The sequence below is a fragment of the Coregonus clupeaformis genome, chromosome 28 (assembly GCF_020615455.1).
Source record: "Coregonus clupeaformis isolate EN_2021a chromosome 28, ASM2061545v1, whole genome shotgun sequence".
Lineage (NCBI taxonomy): Eukaryota > Metazoa > Chordata > Actinopteri > Salmoniformes > Salmonidae > Coregonus > Coregonus clupeaformis.
Window position 1 is genome coordinate 14,203,300 of NC_059219.1, and position 17,873 is coordinate 14,221,172.

The 17,873-nt window shown below is 40.5% G+C and overlaps 1 protein-coding gene across 1 annotated transcript; it reads left to right on the forward strand.

Annotated features, from left to right (window-relative positions):
• Positions 1-1,511: 1,511 nt before the first annotated feature.
• LOC121542959 (transient receptor potential cation channel subfamily V member 6-like) lies at positions 1,512-12,925 on the forward strand. The gene is made up of 15 exons (XM_041852613.1): positions 1,512-1,642; positions 2,087-2,307; positions 2,439-2,579; positions 2,665-2,763; positions 2,856-3,031; positions 3,246-3,398; positions 3,484-3,563; positions 3,662-3,797; positions 3,909-3,995; positions 4,103-4,179; positions 4,295-4,460; positions 10,145-10,211; positions 10,383-10,651; positions 12,411-12,517; positions 12,652-12,925. Exons 1-15 carry the CDS (start codon positions 1,512-1,514, stop codon positions 12,923-12,925), a joined length of 2,184 nt encoding a protein of 727 aa, XP_041708547.1.
• Positions 12,926-17,873: the final 4,948 nt, after the last annotated feature.

The window sequence follows — 17,873 nt, forward strand, 5'->3', positions numbered from 1 at the left end:
AGCCCCATATACTACCCACCACTGTGACCTGTACGCTCGTTGGCTGGTCCTCACCACATATTCGTCGCCAAACCCACTGGCTCCAGGCCATCTATAAATCACTGCTAGGCAAATCTCTGCCTTATCTTAGCTCATTGGTCACCATAGCAACACCCACCCGTAGTATGTGCTCCAGCAGGTATATCTCAATGGTCATCCCCAAAGCCAACACCTCCTTTGGCCGCCATTCCTTCCAGTTCTCTGCTGCCAATGACTGGAACGAACTGCAAAAATCTCTGAAGCTGGAGACTCTAATCTCCCTCACTAACTTTAAGCATCAGTTGTCAGAGCACCTTACCGATCACTGCACCTGTACACAGCCCTTCTGAAATTAGCCCACTCAACTACCTCATCCCCATATTGTTATTTATTCTGCTAATTTGTACCGCAGTATCTCTATTTGCACATCATCTCTTGCACATCTATCATTCCAGTGTTAATACTAATTGTAATTATTTTGCACTATGGCCTATTTATTGCCTTACCTCCATAACTTGCTACATTTGCACACACTGTATATATATTTTCTGTGGCATTTTTGACTTTATGTTTTGTTTTACCCCATATGTAACTCTGTGTTGTTGTTTTTATCGCACTGCTTTGCTTTATCTTGGCCAGGTCGTAGTTGTAAATGAGAACTTGTTCTCAACTGGTTTACCTGGTTAAATAAAGGTGAAATAAATCAAATAAATTAAGTCTGATGGTACAGCGTGGTCTCATAGACTAGACGTAACATAGTAAATGTAAATCCGGGACATTCAAATGACTATGATTTGTTATGTTTGGTATGGTTACATAACACAAATGTTTACTTGGTCGGGGTGGATGGGTTGGCTTATAACGCAAACATCTAGCAACCCAAAGGTTGTGAGTTTGAATCTGATCACGGACAACTTTAGCATTTTAGCTAATTGGCAAAAATTCAACTACTTACTACTTTTTATCTACTTTGCAACTACTTAGCATGTTAGCTAACCCTTCCCCTAACCCTAACCTTAACCCTTTTAACTAACCCTTCGTCACACCCTAACCTTAACCTTAACCCTTTAACCTAACTCCTAAACTTAACCCTAACCCCTAACCCTAACCCCTAGCCTAGCCTAGCTAACGTTAGCCAGCTAGCTAATGTTAGCCACCTAGCCACCTAGCTAGAATTCGTAACATATCATAAGTTTTGCAAATTCGTAACGTATTGTACGTTTTGGTAATTAGTAACATATGATACGAATTGTAATTCGTAACATATCATACGAAATGGGTGATGGACATCCAATTAAAATACATACCATACGAAATGTAACATATCACACTAAATGGAGTGTCTCGGATTTTATGTACAGAATAAAATGAAATGCTCTGAGACCAGGTTGCAACATAGGATATCTCTCTGTTTCTGACACTTCATTTGTCTCACACACATGCACATTTCTCTCTCATCCCAGCTGTTTCAAATAGACTCACCCTATGAGAGGATGGCCCCGCCCCTGGCACGATCTGCTCCAGGTGAGCTCAACCATTGGTGGAGCCAGCTCAGGTTCCGCCTCCAGAACAGGAAGGGGTGGAACGAGATGTTGGATGAAACTTTTTTGCTACAGAACAAACGGTGAGTCTCCTATTGGTAAAAAAAATAACAGCTACTGACGTATTGGTTGATATTATGCTGCGTTCATAACAAGTGGGAGCAACAGTTGTGTGTGTTCACATGCTTTTAACTAATTGAGATTGCAGATTGGCTAATGGCAAACAAGCTGAGTCAACCATAAACTAAAAGTACAGCTATTTAAAAAACATCTTAATAGTTTGGTTTTTTATAAATATTGTTTTGTTGTTGCATTTAACTGCCAAAAATGCTGTAAACGAGGTAATTTCCTTAATATATGACGTCAGAGCTCAGCATGTGGGAGAAGTCTGAGCTCAGAGATGATAGACAGTTTCCCACTAGTAATTACCAGCTGGAGGGGCGTTCAAGTGGATTTGCTGATATTTACGAGATGTTCTGAACGCAGCATTAGATTTCTAACTTGCAAACACACTCTCTCTCCCACAGAACAAACGACGTCCCTCTCTTCTTTGCCGCCAAAGAGAACAGTGCAGGTTGCATTAAGAAACTTCTGGACTGTGCGTCCACTAATATCTTTGAGAGAGGTGCTCTGGGGGAGACCGCGCTGCATGTGGCAGTTATGAATGATAACATGGAAGCTGCTGTAGCTCTGATGGACGGAGCACCTGAACTCATCAATGAGCCCATGACCTCTGACCTCTTCCTTGGTACATACACTCTCACAAATAATGGACAAACACACTATAATATTATAAAACTCACACAGATATTAAATCACACAATCATATATTCTCTCTCTGTCGATCTCAATCAGGCATTTTTTATTTATTTTTTTCAGGCATGACACCTCTCCACGTTGCCGTGGTGAATCAGAGCGTTAACCTGGTCCGCAGCCTGATTGGTCGAGGGGCGGATGTGGCCACACCCAGAGTCACAGGCCTGTACTTCAGGAAGAGAAGAGGAGGGCTGCTCTACCATGGTAAGATGACTGTTTGTGGTCTGTAAGGACTAGAGAAGTGCATTTTGGGAAATGTGGTTGTTTGATGCCGTTTGCTTTACTTTAGGTGAGCACATCCTGACATTTGCGGCCTGTGTGGGGAATCAGGACATAATCTCCATGGTGATCAACGCAGGAGCCAGCACCAGGGCCCAGGACTCCATTGGTATGAAACACTTCTCTTTCTTCTCCTCGTCCTCCCCCTCTTCTCTCTTCTCCTTTTTCCAGCAGTTGAATATCTCCCTCTCTCCCCCCTAGGTAACACAGTGCTCCACATCCTGGTCCTGCAGCCTAATAAGACTATAGCATGCATGGCATTGGATCTGCTGTTGGCACACGACGTTGAGCTGGACCAGGCTGTGCCACTGGACATGGTGCCCAACTACCGTGGCTTAACGCCCTTCAAACTGGCTGCCAAGGAGGGCAACCTTGTGGTGAGGACAGAGAGGAATAAAGAAAGAAACCGGGGACATAATAGGAGAGGAGAAGAGGGATAGTCTTTCCCCTATTATCTTTAAGATAACCTGTAGTCAAAACCATCTCCTCCATACTCAAATATACTTTATACAGTATATGTTCTTATAAAAATGTCATTAACCTACAAATGAATGGTGCTGCATTTTCTACGTTTTTCTATCTCTCTCTCAGGCATTCCAGCACCTGGTCAACCGGAGGCGAGTCGTCCAATGGAACCTGGGACCCCTGACCTCTAACCTCTATGACCTCACAGAGATCGACTCCTTGGTTGCCGACGACGACCTCTCTGTGCTGGAGCTCATCGTGGGCAGCCAGAGGAGAGAGGTACAGTACAGTACAGTACACAAACATGATACAGTGTAATATACACTATAGGGAAACTGATGATGATGATGATCTCCTCCCTCAGGCAAGGAGGATACTGGAAGTGACTCCTGTTAGGCAGTTGGTCAGTCTCAAGTGGAACCTCTATGGAAAACACTACTTTAGGTAACAACACATACAGTGATCATGTTCTAATGTGTTTGAGATTCTGTCATTTGTTTATTTCTAAAGTTGTTTTAACGTTGTTATTGTGTTGTGTACAGGTTGTTGCTGCTGCTGTACGTCCTGTACATTGGGATCTTCACTCTGTGTTGTGTGTGTCGCCCTCTAAAGGATGCTCCAGAGAATTACACTGTATCTGACAGGGACAAAACCATCCGAGTGCAGAAAACTCTGAAGGTGGGGGAGACATGAAGGCCCCTTCATATGACAGCCTGTGTGCAAATCCACAATCAAAGGTGTTCATATTAACCCTTTGTGATCCACGTGTCTTGTTCTCTGTCCCTGTAGGAGAGTTATGTGACCTATGGGGACAACTTGCGTCTGGGAGGAGAGATGATCAGTGTCCTGGGTGCCCTGGTTATTCTGCTACTGGAGGTAAAATATACATTATCCAATAGTTTTACATTTCACTTATATTTACACTGTAGATTAGATCAGATTATTGTCTGTCAATATAATCTGTGTTATTCCCAATCCCTAAGATCCCAGATATGCTGAGAGTGGGGGCCAAGCAGTACTTTGGACAGACGGCCCTGGGGGGACCCTTCCATGTCATTCTGTACGTCAACCTTGGTACCTATGTATCCTTTATTACCTGCCTAGTGATGTTATTATTATGTCATGTCTATGTAGCATTTATACCCTGTGTAATAACCTGTGTGTTTCCTCCCCAGTATTGCCTATGCGATGCTGGTGGTGCTGCTGTGTGTGTTCAGGGTCAGTGGGGTGCAGGGGGAGGCAGTTGTCATGGCTGTGTGTCTGGTGCTGGGCTGGAGTAACGTCATGTTCTTCGCCCGAGGCTTTCAGATGCTGGGGCCTTATGTCATCATGATACAGAAGGTACGTAAGGGCAGCAGACACACACGCACGCATGCACACACACACAAACCAGTGGCGTGTGGTGAGGTAGGTGGCTGGGTAAGTACTGTTTTTTATCAAAGCCAGATTTACTTACAAATAAACCTTGATAAACCCAAGTTCCCCATACAACAGCTCCAACAACCAGAGTGACATAGGCTATTAACCAAAATTGACAAACAATGTTCACCAAATGTTAATAACAATGTAGCCAAGATACACAAGCAATAGCCTCGGATGGTGGCATATTTCATATCATCTGACAAAATGACACACTGCTCATCTCAGATGAGCCATAGACCGATGTCTCATCTCCAGTTACAACTGATAGGTGGCACTAAAATATCAATATATGGACACATTTCATCTGAATAATTCGCAATAGGGGTGTGTCGATCTCGTCATACTCAGTTTTATCACACTTGAGGCTTTGAACAAACCGACTGCGAAATTGCGCAAAATAGTACGCAGCATCATCTAGATATGTGTGCAACAAAAGTTAAACATTCACATTCTGCTACCATTTCTGTCAACCCGTTTACGCATACAGTTTAACGCATACGTTCTATAAATCCAACGTATGCACCACACAGGACGCACTGCAACTGCAACGCAATGCTGCAAGGCAAACGCAGCATTCCATTGGAAATGAATGTACTTCTGGTGTACCAAAACGCAAAGCACAGTCGGTGTGTTCAAAGCGTGATACTGGTAATCGGATATACTCATGATCGGAAAACTCGGAAGTGCGCTTTAAATGCCGGTAAAGCCTATAAAGCAAGTGTGCATTACTGCACTATCACTCAGAGCACATCTCAGAGTGCATCGTTATGTTCCTTTACTCATTCACACACTGTTCAAAGGTAAACGACCCCGACATTTGAAAATGCACATGATTTACTTACTTAGTCCTATTCAATTATCAACGAAATAGGCTAATAAATAGCCTAATGCATGGCTGGCTACTACTGCCAATTCACTTGCCCCATATACACGGAGTGTACACAATATTAAGGACACCTGCTCTTTTCATGACAGACTGACCAGGTGAATCCAGGTGAAAGCTATGATCCCTTATTGATGTCACTTGTTAAATTCACTTCAATCAGTGTAAATGAAGGGGAGAAGACAGGTTAAAGAAGGATTTTTTAGCCTTGAGACAAGTGAGACATGGATTGTGTATGTGTGCCATTCAGAGGCTGAATGGGCAAGACACAATATGTAAGTGCCTTTGAACTGGGTATGGTAGTAGTTGCCAGGCGCACCGGTTTGTGTCAAGAACTGTAACGCTGCTGGGTTTTTCACGCTCAATAGTTTCCTGTGTGTATCAAGAATGGTCCACTACCATGGCCCTTTCCCCTTTATCCAGGTTACAACCTCTCACTTTCAGTTAATTGAAAATGGAACCTTTTTCAAAATATCACCCTTTCTATAACAAGCCATACAAAGCTGGTTGCAATTCCAGTTTCATCCTCCAGAAAAGACAGAACAAATATTGCAACAAACAATATGGATAAATTCAAATATACTAATTGATAATAATAATCAAAAACAATCTTTATGGAAAAATTAAATAAAAAAGGAATTATCTTTGTTAATGTTATTTTGAATAGGAAAGGTGGAGTTATGTTACATGTGCAGTTAACACAAATATATGGAAAAGTTTGCTCTATCCAAAATTACAACCAACTGATTGCAGAATTACGCAAAAATGGAGAAGGCAAGTGGAAGGGGGAGAAGGTAGGGAACTTTTTTCTTGCCCTTTACTAAAGACCAAAATTGGCAAAAATAAATAAATATATATATATCAGTTTTACTTGAGGACCAAAATGTTGACCACGGTGCCAGTTGCAAAATAGTTGCGAAGAGATTTTCGATATTCCGATTCCGCGGTGCAACTAAATATTGGAAGGTGTCCTTAATGTTTTGTACACTCAGTGTATTGTTTCACTTTCGAGAGGAGCAAAACTTTTCTCTCAGGACACTTGTGCAATAACATTTGTACAATCCAAAGAAACTATCTACATTTTTCATTTTATTTTCTTGTGCAATAACATTTGTACAATCCAAAGAAACTATCTACATTTTTCATTTTATTTTCTAATGATCTGTCACTCCGTAAACATGTCTGGGCAAGAATAAACAATAATAGCTAGCAAGCATGGGCTTGGATCACGACATAACGACAGACGTCGTCAGCAATGGAATACTTATATGGACAGACAAATAGGCCTACTAAACAACGCCAAGTAGACAGACAAAAACAACCATATGGCCTCAGCAAAGTCGACAGGAAATAACTACATTGAACAACAATGACTAGCTATGGTTTCTGATTCATACATGATGTTTGGAGAAGGGAAGACTTGTGCCCTGAGACGAGTGACTGTGAGTGAGTGAAACAGACCCGCGCGTGTGTCTGTATGGAGAAACGAGAGTAGAGGAAGAGCAGCTTCTTCTAATCCAATCGTTGCAGCAGGCTCAACCGATACCCCACCCGTTTCTTTACAGACAGAAGAACTAGCCAATAGTTGTTTAGAGCACACAGCGCTTCACACTGTTTGAGTGAAAGAGAGATAGATGTGTGCTGGCAGCTCAAAATTACTATTTTCCGATCACAGATAATTACATAAAATACTCTTATCAAAATTAATATCCGTTACGATACTTGTTTTGTCCAAGTACTCGGCACACCCCTAATTCGCAAGGCAAACTCCATAGGCTTTCACAATGGATTTACAATTCTTCCAATGCGCAGAAATTGAAATGACTGACAAATGCAGTTAAAAATGTCAAATCAATGTCTTATCAAATAGAAATTCTAGCTTGATAAATACAATGCATTCCAAGGGATGTTGTCTATTCTTATGATTTAACAGTAGCCTAACCCATAAATTGCAAAGGGAAATGCATTTAGGCCTACCTTTACTTGTAAATTAAGTCCATTCGTCTGGTGAACCTCTCAGTGACAGCTTTGTAGAAGTCATAGCAGAACCCCATGTCCATTATTTTATTATTTTATTCTGCACAGCAGGCCCACGGTTGTGTGGGAGACACATCCCCAAGTCCTCCTTCGGTTCCATTTTCACACTGACACAAAAAGTCATTCCCATTCCCATTACGTCCACAAAGCAAACGTGAATGTCCAAGATGTGTAAAAGTCAGGAAAAAAAGTATTCATTGGTATTGACGTTTCAGACAAGTGGACAGTCCAGTATTCACTGTTCGCTTGCCCAACAACTAGCAGTGAGAGAGATGGTGATTGCCTGTCATGTCACGTCTTGCTTGTAGAGCTTCAGTATGCTGCCTCTGTCTGTTCTTAACTTTCATTATAAACTGTTCGAGGTGCAATAGTGTCCATTTGTCAGGTTGTTTTTGCTAGCTAGCTTTCTTCAGTTCAGGGGATATGAGTGCCAAATTATATAGACGCCCAAATGTGCACAGCTTAACCCAGACAATACCCACGCAACATGTTTAGGCAATATGAATGCGTAAAATATGAAATCGGCTCAATGCAACGAATGAAGCTACTTCAAGCTAGGCAATGCAGCGACGCCTATGCTGACCCTATCCATTTACAGTGACTGGACTCAGAAACGGCCGTGGCGTCAACCATTTTAATGTATTTGAATGTCTGGAAAGGAAGGCATGAATACGCTGGTGCCTTTCCTGAGGCTTGGATGTAGTTTTAAGATAAAAAAAAAAAACTACCAGAATCATTGAAAAAAACATTAGATAACAAAAACAATTAAAATGTGTTTTTTCATAACATCTTTTTTATTAGATTATCACTGGGTAAGCACTGCCTACCCTGGCTGCACGTCACAGACACACACACACACAGAGAGAGAGAGAGAGACACACATAAGCATTTGCAAAGCATGTGCAAAGTTATTAAAGTGGTTGGTAATATCAAAGGGCTTGTTCATAACAAAACCCTTTGAAATTGCCAACCACATTAATAACTTTTTTGTTGACAAGATTAGCAAATTTAGGTATGACATGCAAACAACAAATGCTGAGCCTTCATATTCATGCATAATGGACCAAATAATGAAAGCAAGAACTGTAGTTTTGAGTTCCAAAAAGTGGGTGTGGAAGAGGTGATTTTTTAATTTCTTTGCTATCTATAAATAAGGACAAACCACCTGGTACAGACAACCTGGATGGTAAATACATTGTGACATGCTCAGCACTGACACAAATGACTGATGATTGGCTGAAAGAAAGTGATAGTAAGAAGATTGTGGGAGCTGTTTTGTGCAGCTTTTGATGTCATTGATCATGACCTATTGCTTAAAAAACGTAGGTGTTACGGACTTGCAATCCTTACTATGGATTGAGAGTTACCTATCTAATAGAACACAGAGGGTTTTCGTTAATGGAAGCCTCTCTCATGCAAATTCCATTTGTTGTGGTGTACCGCAGGGCAGCCGGCTAGGGCCATTATTGTTTTCTGTTTTTACAAATTACCTTCCACTCATCATGAATAAAGCATGTGTGTCTATGTACGCTGACAACTAAACAGTATACACGTCGGCTGCAACAGTAAAATAAATAACTGAGACACTTAGCTCCAGTCAGTTTTAGAATGTGTAACTAGCAATAGGCTGGTGCTAAATATCTCAAAAACTAAAGCATAATTTTTGGGACAAATCACTCGCTCAACGCTAAACCTTGTTTAGATCTATTATTGAATAGTGTGGCTATTGAGCAAGTTGAGGAGACTAAACTGCTGGTTGTAACCCTAGATAGCAAGCATTTATGGTCAAAACAGATCAACTCAATGGTTGCTAAAATGGGAAGAGGTCTGTCCATGATAGGGCGTTGCTCTGCCTTCTTGACATCTCAGTCGACCAGACAGGTCCTATAGGCCCTAGTTTTGTCGCACCTGGACTACTGCCCAGCTGTGTGGTCATGTGCGGCAAAGAAGGACATAGGTAAATTGCAGTTGGTCCAGAACAAAGCAGCATGTATCGCACTTAGATGTACATGGAGGGAAAGTCTCAGTAACATGCATTTCAGTCTCTCCTGGCTCAAAGTTGAGGAGAGATTGACTGCATCACTATTGGTCTTTGTGCGAGTTATTGATGTGTTGAAGGTGCCAAACTGTCTGTTCAAGCAGTTTGCACACAGTTCGGATACTCATTCGTACAACACAAGACATGCAACCAGAGGTCCCTTCACAGTCCCCAGGTCCAGAACAGAGGCTGGGAAACGCACAATATTAAATAGAGCCATGACTACATGGAACTCTCTGCCACCACAGGTAACTCAAGCTAAAAATAAAACCAGTTTCAAAAAACAGATAAAAGAACACATTACTGCACAAAGGGGACTGTGAAGAGACACAGCCATTTTATATATATTGTATTGTAATTTGTACTGTACTATGTATTAGACCTAGATATTGTTTGTATGTACTGATATGTAGGCTATGTGTGACGTTTTAAATTGATGCATTTCAATCCTTGACAAATAATGTTCTGTACTATGTATTATGTCATGTTTCATGTGGACCCCAGGAAAAGTAGCTGATGCTTTTGCAGCGGCTAATGGGGATCCTAATAAATACTAAATACGAAAAAAAGACTGTAGAATGTGTGGTTTTGCTGTTTTGATTCCCATATTAAACTGTTGTGGTGTTTTGTCTAATTTCCTCCTAGATTATATTTGGAGACCTCACCAAGTTCATGTGGCTGAGCTTCATCATGCTCATAGGGTTTTCCACCTGTAAGTACATTCTGTTTAAGAGAAACTGCATCAGCAAAACTTGGCATTTCAAATAAGCCAATTGCTGACAATTGTTTAAAAAAACTAATTCCTCTTTTTATTCACTGGTTATTGTTATCTCTCTTTCTCTTTCTTTCTCTCTCTCCCTCACCCTCCCTCCCTCCCATCCAGCCCTGTGGATGGTGTACATGACTCAGGACCCAGACTCTCTGCCTGCGTACCGCTCCTTCCCCATCACTCTGTTCTCCCAGTTTGAGCTGAGTGTGGGTCTGATCGACCTGCCAGTGGACCACACCATCACAACGCCCCCTATTGTCCATGTGCTGCACTGCACCTTCTCTGTGGTGTCCTACATACTGCTGCTCAACCTGCTCATAGCCATGATGAGTGATACACACTGGAGAGTAGCCCAGGAGAGGGATGAGCTCTGGAGGACACAGGTGTGCATCAGTGTGACACACATGCACACACACCCACATGCACACACACAAAAACACACAGTCTCTCCTATAGTGCCTTCAGAAAGTATTCACACCCCTTGACTTTTTCCATATTTTGTTGTTTTACATCCTGAATTTAAAATTGATAAAATTGAGATTTGTTGTCACTGGCCTACACACCATTTATTTTTACAAATTCATTAAAAATGAAAAGCGGAAATGTCTTGAGTCAATAAGTATTCAATACCTTTGTTATGGCAAGCCTAAATAAGTTCAGGAGTAAATAATGTGCCTAAGAAGTCACATAATACGTTGCATGGACTCACTGTGCAATAATAGTGTTTAACATGATTTTTGAATGACTACCTCATCTCTGTACCCCACACATCAAATTATCTGTAAGGTCCCACAGTCGAGCAGTGAATTTCAAACACAGATTCAACCATAAAGACCAGGGAGGTTTTCCAATGCCTCGCAAAGAAGGGCACCTATTGGTAGATGTGTAAAAATAAAAAAGCAGACATTGAATATCCCTTTGAGCATGGTGAAGTTATTAATTACGCTTTGGATGGTGTATCAATACACCCAGTCACTACAAAGATACAGATGTCCTTCCTAACTCAGTTGCCGGAGAGGAAGGAAACCGCTCAGGGATTTCACCATGAGGCCAATGGTGACTTGAAAACAGTTACAGAGTTTAATGGCTATGATAGGTGAAAACTGAGGATGGATCAACAACATTGTAGTTACTCCACAATACAAACCTAATTGACAGAGTGAAAAGAAGGAAGCCTGTACAGAATACAAATATTCCAAAACATGCATCCTGTTTGCAACGAGGCACTAAAGTAATACTGCAAAAAAATTTGCAAAGCAATTAACTATTTATCCTGAATACAAAAGTGTTATGTTTGGGGCAAATCCAATACAACACATTACTTACTGAGTACCACTCTCCATATTTTCAAGCATGGTGGTGGCTATATCATGTTATGGGTATGCTTGTAATCATTAAGGACTGAGGAGGTTTTCAGGATAAAAATAAACGGAGTGGAGCTAAGCACAGGCAAAATCCTAGAGGAAAACCTGATTCAGTCTGCTTTCCACCAGACACTGGGAGATGAATTCACCTTTCAGCAGGAGAATAACCTAAAACACATGGGCAAATCTACACTGGAGTTGCTTACCAAGAAGACAGGTTCCTGAGTAGCCGAGTTACAGTTTTGACTTAAATCTACTTGAAAATCTACGGCAAGACCTGAAAATGGTTGTCTATCAATAATCAACAACCAATTTGACAGAGCTTGAAGAATGTTTAAAAGAATAATGGGCAAATGTTGATCAATCCAGGTGTGGAAAGCTCTTAGAGACTTACGCAGAAAGACTCACAGCTATAATCGCTGCCAAAAGTGCTTATACAAAGTATTGACTCAGGGGTGTGAAATCTTATGTAAATTAGATATTTATGTATTTCATTTTCAATAAATATGCAAACATGTCTAAAAACATGTTTTCACTTTGTCATTATGGGGTATTGTGTGTAGATGGATGAGAAATAAAATAAATGTAATCCATTTTGATTTCAGGCTGTAACAAAATGTGGAATAAGTCAAGGGGTATGAATACTTTCTGAAGGCACTATGCATACTCCATACAAATAGCTTAAAACCATGATGAACATGATGAGAGTGTATACAGCGTCCCAATCAGTGCCATGTTAATGATCCTTATGTCCTCTGTCCCTGCTCACTGTGTGTAGGTGGTGGCCACTACCCTGATGTTGGAGAGGAGGTTGCCCCGCTGCCTGTGGCCCCGGCTGGGGGTATGTGGCCTACTCTACGGCCTGGGGGAGCGGTGGTACCTCCGGTAAGAAAGCACTGGACAACACTTGGTTTAACTGTCCTATTGTTGTACTCTCTTAGGTGTGGTGGTGTTAACAATGTTTCCCCATCATATACAGGCTTTATATTATAATGACTCTCTTAATGTCTCGATTGCAGGGTTGAGGATCGCAACGACCCACTGGTGCAAAAGATGCGTCGCTACATCCAAGCCTTCTCTAAGGATGAGGACCAGAGCAAGGAGCATGAGGAGATGGGGAACACTGACATGTCAAAAGGACCTGTAACCCCTCTGAATAGACCCAAACACAGTGGCGGAATAGATGGAAACAGGAAATCCCTGGCATGCTGGCAGATGATTCGCCACAGCACTCTGGGTTTAGATGTGGAACAGGAAGAGCTTGACGATGACCAGGAAGTAAGATACGTCTGAGGGTTAAGACAGCAAAACAGATGATTATATTGTAATTATATAATATACAGTTGAAGTCGGAAGTTTCCATACACTTAGGTTGGAGTCATTAAAACTCGTTTTTCAACCACATTTATTTTTAACAAACTATAGTTTTGGCAAGTCGGTTAGGACATCTACTTTGTGCATGACACAAGTAATTTTTCCAAGAATTGTTTACAGACAGATTATTTCACTTATAATTCACTGTATCACAATTCCAGTGGGTCAGATGTTTACATACACTAAGTTGACTGTGCCTTTAAACAGCTTGGAAAATTCCAGAAAATGATGTCATGGCTTTAGAAGCTTCTGACAGGCTAATTGACATAATTTGAGTCAATTGGAGGTGTACCCGTGGATGTATTGCAAGGCCTACCTTCAAACTCAGTGCCTCTTTGCTTGACATCAAGGGAAAATCAAAAGAAATAAGCCAAGACCTCAGAAAAAAATATGTAGACCTCCACAAGTCTGGTTCATCCTTGGGAGCAATTTCCAAACGCCTGAAGGTACCACGTTCATCTGTACAAACAATAGTACGCAAGTATAAACACCATGGGACCACGCAGCCGTCATACCGCTCAGGAAGGAGACGCGTTCTGTCTCCTAGAGATGAACGTACTTTGGTGTGAAAAGTGCAAATCAATCCCAGAACAACAGCAAAGGAACTTGTGAAGATGCTGGAGGAAACAGGTACAAAAGTATCTATATCCACAGTAAAACGAGTCCTATATCGACATAACCTGAAAAGCCGTTCAGCAAGGAAGAAGCCACTGCTCCAAAACCGCCATAAAAAAGCCAGACTACGGTTTGCAACTGCACACTTCACAAAATAGATGGCATCATGAGGAAGGAAAATTATGTGGATATATTGAAGCAACATCTCAAGACATCAGTCAGGAAGTTAAAGCTTGGTCGCAAATGGGTCTTCCAAGTGGCCTATGACCCCAAGCATACTTCCAAAGTTGTGGCAAAAATGCTTAAGGACAACAAAGTCAAGGTATTGGAGTGTCCATTACAAAGCCCTGACCTCAATCCTATAGAAAATGTTTGGGCAGAACTGAAAAAGCGTGTGCGAGCAAGGAGGCCTACAAACCTGACTCAGTTACACCAGCTCTGTCAGGAGGAATTAGCCAAAATTCACCCAACTTATTATGGGAAGCTTGTGGAAGGTTACCCGAAACGTTTGACCCAAGTTAAACAATTTAAAGGCAATGCTACCAAATACTAATTGAGTGTATGTAAACTTCTGACCCACTTGGAATGTGATGAAATAAATAAAAGCTGAAATAAATAATTCTCTCTACTATTATTCTGACATTTCACATTCTTAAAATAAAGTGGTGATCCTAACTGACCTAAGACAGGGAATTTTTACTAGGATTAGATGTCAGGAATTGTGAAAAACTGAGTTTAAATGTATTTGGCTAAGGTGTATGTAAACTTCCGACTTCAACTGTATGTGTGATACAATTATGTATGCAGTATTATGTGTGGAAAACAAATGATTGTATTGTAGTAGCTAGTGTATATGGGTAAGGCTGGGTTGAAATGTAGACTAGATTCATTTGGAATCTTCTTGGACCATGTATGTTGCTTTATCATTCCAAGTAAACCTCATGAATAGTTTTTATTAAAGATTTTACATTAAACTGTTTGTTTTTTACTGGGACAAATTATATTGAACTTTTTTTTCCTTCAGGATTGTAAATCAGAACATAAAACCTAATGATTGGTTAATGCACATAATAATGTAGATCATTATTACATTCAAATTCATTAAGTAAACATATAGAAACATCTCACCAAAACAAGCAAATAAGTGCATTATTCATCTTTTACATTAGTGCAAATTCTAACTGAAACTAGCAGGCGGACTTGATTGTTCTTCACAAGGCATAACTAACTGTAATGTGATTTTATTTACCATCATTGGTTATACCTGGATGTCTAATTAATTATAACATAGACTTGGGTCATACAGTGTATAATAATGGTTTAAAAGGCTATTGATAGAGATGTGTAATCGTGGTTTAAAAGGTTATTGATAGAGATGTGCAATCATGGTATTAATTGTAAGGTACTGTATTAGTGGGTTAAAAGAGTTGCCAATTAATGACCTACTCAACAGTTTAGATATGCAGATGCAAACCACATTAATAGTAGGCTCGACCAAGGAAATGTGTCTGTAATTAAAATTCGGAACTGGGAAAACTGTACATTCACTGTCCTCTCTCACACACACGCTCAGGGTGTTTGTCAATATGCATACTACCGTGCTCTACACTCTCATGCTCCGAGTGCATTTTCCGACCACGTTCGCTTGAGTACGTTCTTGTGAGGACGAGAGTGTAGAGAATACTTAAAACAATACATTTGAGAAGCACTCGCATTCCCCCTACTTTATTACCTCACGCTTCATCTCCCCATTCACTGAACCTTCTTCCAGCCAGGACAATGGCAACAATAGACAAAACAAGATATACACAAAGCAAACATTTTACTTCATATTTATAAGATAGATATGTGAATCGTAATAATGTAGCTAACCAGATAGATTAACAGGCAAAAATTACCTAAAACTAATATTATGCAAGATACTCAATTCTTCGTGGGTAGCTAGCTAACAACTCTTTGTGGCTATCTAGCTAGCTAACGGTAATAGTAGCTAGCCAGTTAGCCCTATTGACTTATTATGGGCTTGCTATCTACGGTACTTAGGCAGGTAAACATGCCAAACTTAACACAGCATGTATTTATTAACGTATCCAGATAAAATATTGTAGCCAGGCAACATATGAGATGTGAATAGGCAACATTTCATTCCGAAGTCGGAGTGTATTTTCTCTCGCTTCAGCTCAAATAGTGTCCGCCATTTCAAGAAATGTTGCATAATGTTTTATGTGGTTGCATCATATTTCTTTGCATATTTTCAGTTGAAGCTTGCATCAATGCATGCTTCAAAATATGTACAAACGGAGTACGCATTCGAGAAGTGCCCTCCGTGCTCCGTTTCGAAAACTTTGATTTGGACTCATACTCCCGTGCTCCAATTTGCGTGCTTGGAGAACAGTAGTATGCATTTTGAGAAACACCCTCAGTCTCTCTCTATTCCTCTTTTTCCTCTATTATTCCTCTCTTGCGTATTAAAAGTAGAAATAATGTTTATTGCTTTGATAGGACATTATCAGAGCTCCATTAATTTGGAATTAGTTGAGACATATGTAATAATAATGGAATAATCTTATTATAATAATATTTATGGTTTAGGCGGGGTATCTGTAAAGCACTTTGTGACAACTGCTTATGTAAAAAGGGCTTTATAAAATACACTTAATTGTTTGAATTTGATTCATAATATAATAACAGAGCTGTAGCCACCTGTAACTGGTCTGTCTCTGGCACAGGGCTGGCCAGGAGAAGCTTCAGCATAAAAAAGAGTATATAGCCTAAGACAAACTTTTTTTAATAAAGAGTAAACCTACAGTAATACAGTAAGATAAAATATATATATACTGATGTATTCTGAGGTAAGTGGAACACAGCGTTGTACGAGATCTTCAGTTTCTTGGCAATTTCTCGCATAGAATAGCCTTCATTTCTCTGAACAAGAATAGACAGATGAGTTTCAGAAGAAAGTTATTTGTTTCTGGCCATTTTGATCCTGTAATCGAACACACCATTGCTGATGCTCCAGATACTCAACTAGTCTCAAGAAAGCCAGTTTTATTGCTTCTTTAATCAGCACAACAGTTTTCAGCTGTGCTAACATAATTGCAAAAGGGTTTTCTAATGATCAATTAGCCTTTTAAAATGATAAACTTGGATTAGCAAACACAACGTGCCATTGGAACACAGGACTGATGGTTGCTGATAATGGGCCTCTATACGCCTATGTAGATATTCCATTAAAAATCAGCCGTTTCCAGCTACAATAGCCATTTACAACATTAACAATGTCTACACTGTATTTCTGATCAATTTGATGTTATTTGAATGGACAAAAAATGTGCTTTTCTTTTAAAAAACAAAGACATTTCTAAGAGACCCCAAACTTTTTAACGGTAGTTAAAAATAAATGCACTGTTGGTTAAGGGCTGTAAGTAAGCATTTCACTGTAATGTCTGCACCTGATGTATTCGGCGCATGTGGCCAATAAAATTTGATTTGATTTGATTTGATTTAGTGTACATATACATACAGTGAGGGGAAAAAGTATTTGATCCCCTGCTGATTTTGTACGTTTGCCCACTGACAAAGAAATTATCAGTCTATATTTTAATGGTAGGTTTATTTGAACAGTGAGAGACAGAATAACAACAAAAAAATCCAGAAAAACGCATGTCAAAAATGTTATAAATTGATTTGCATTTCAATGAGGGAAATAAGTATTTGACTCCTCTGCAAAACATGACTTAGTACTTGGTGGCAAAACCCTTGTTGGCATTCACAGAGGTCAGATGTTTCTTGTAGTTGGCCACCAGGTTTGCACACATCTCAGGAGGGATTTTGTCCCACTCCTCTTTGCAGATCTTCTCCAAGTCATTAAGGTTTCGAGGCTGACGTTTGGCAACTCGAACCTTCAGCTCCCTCCACAGATTTTCTATGGGATTAAGGTCTGGAGACTGGCTAGGCAACTCCAGGACCTTAATGTGCTTCTTCTTGAGCCACTCCTTTGTTGCCTTGACCGTGTGTTTTGGGTCATTGTCATGCTAGAATATCCATCCACGACCCATTTTCAATGCCCTGGCTGAGGGTTCTCACCCAAGATTTGACGGTACATGGCGCCGTCAATCGTCCCTTTGATGCGGTGAAGTTGTCCTGTCCCCTTAGCAGAAAAACACCCACAAAGCATAACGTTTCCACCTCCATGTTTGATGGTGGAGGGGGTGTTCTTGGGGTCATAGGCAGCATTCCTCCTCCTCCAAAC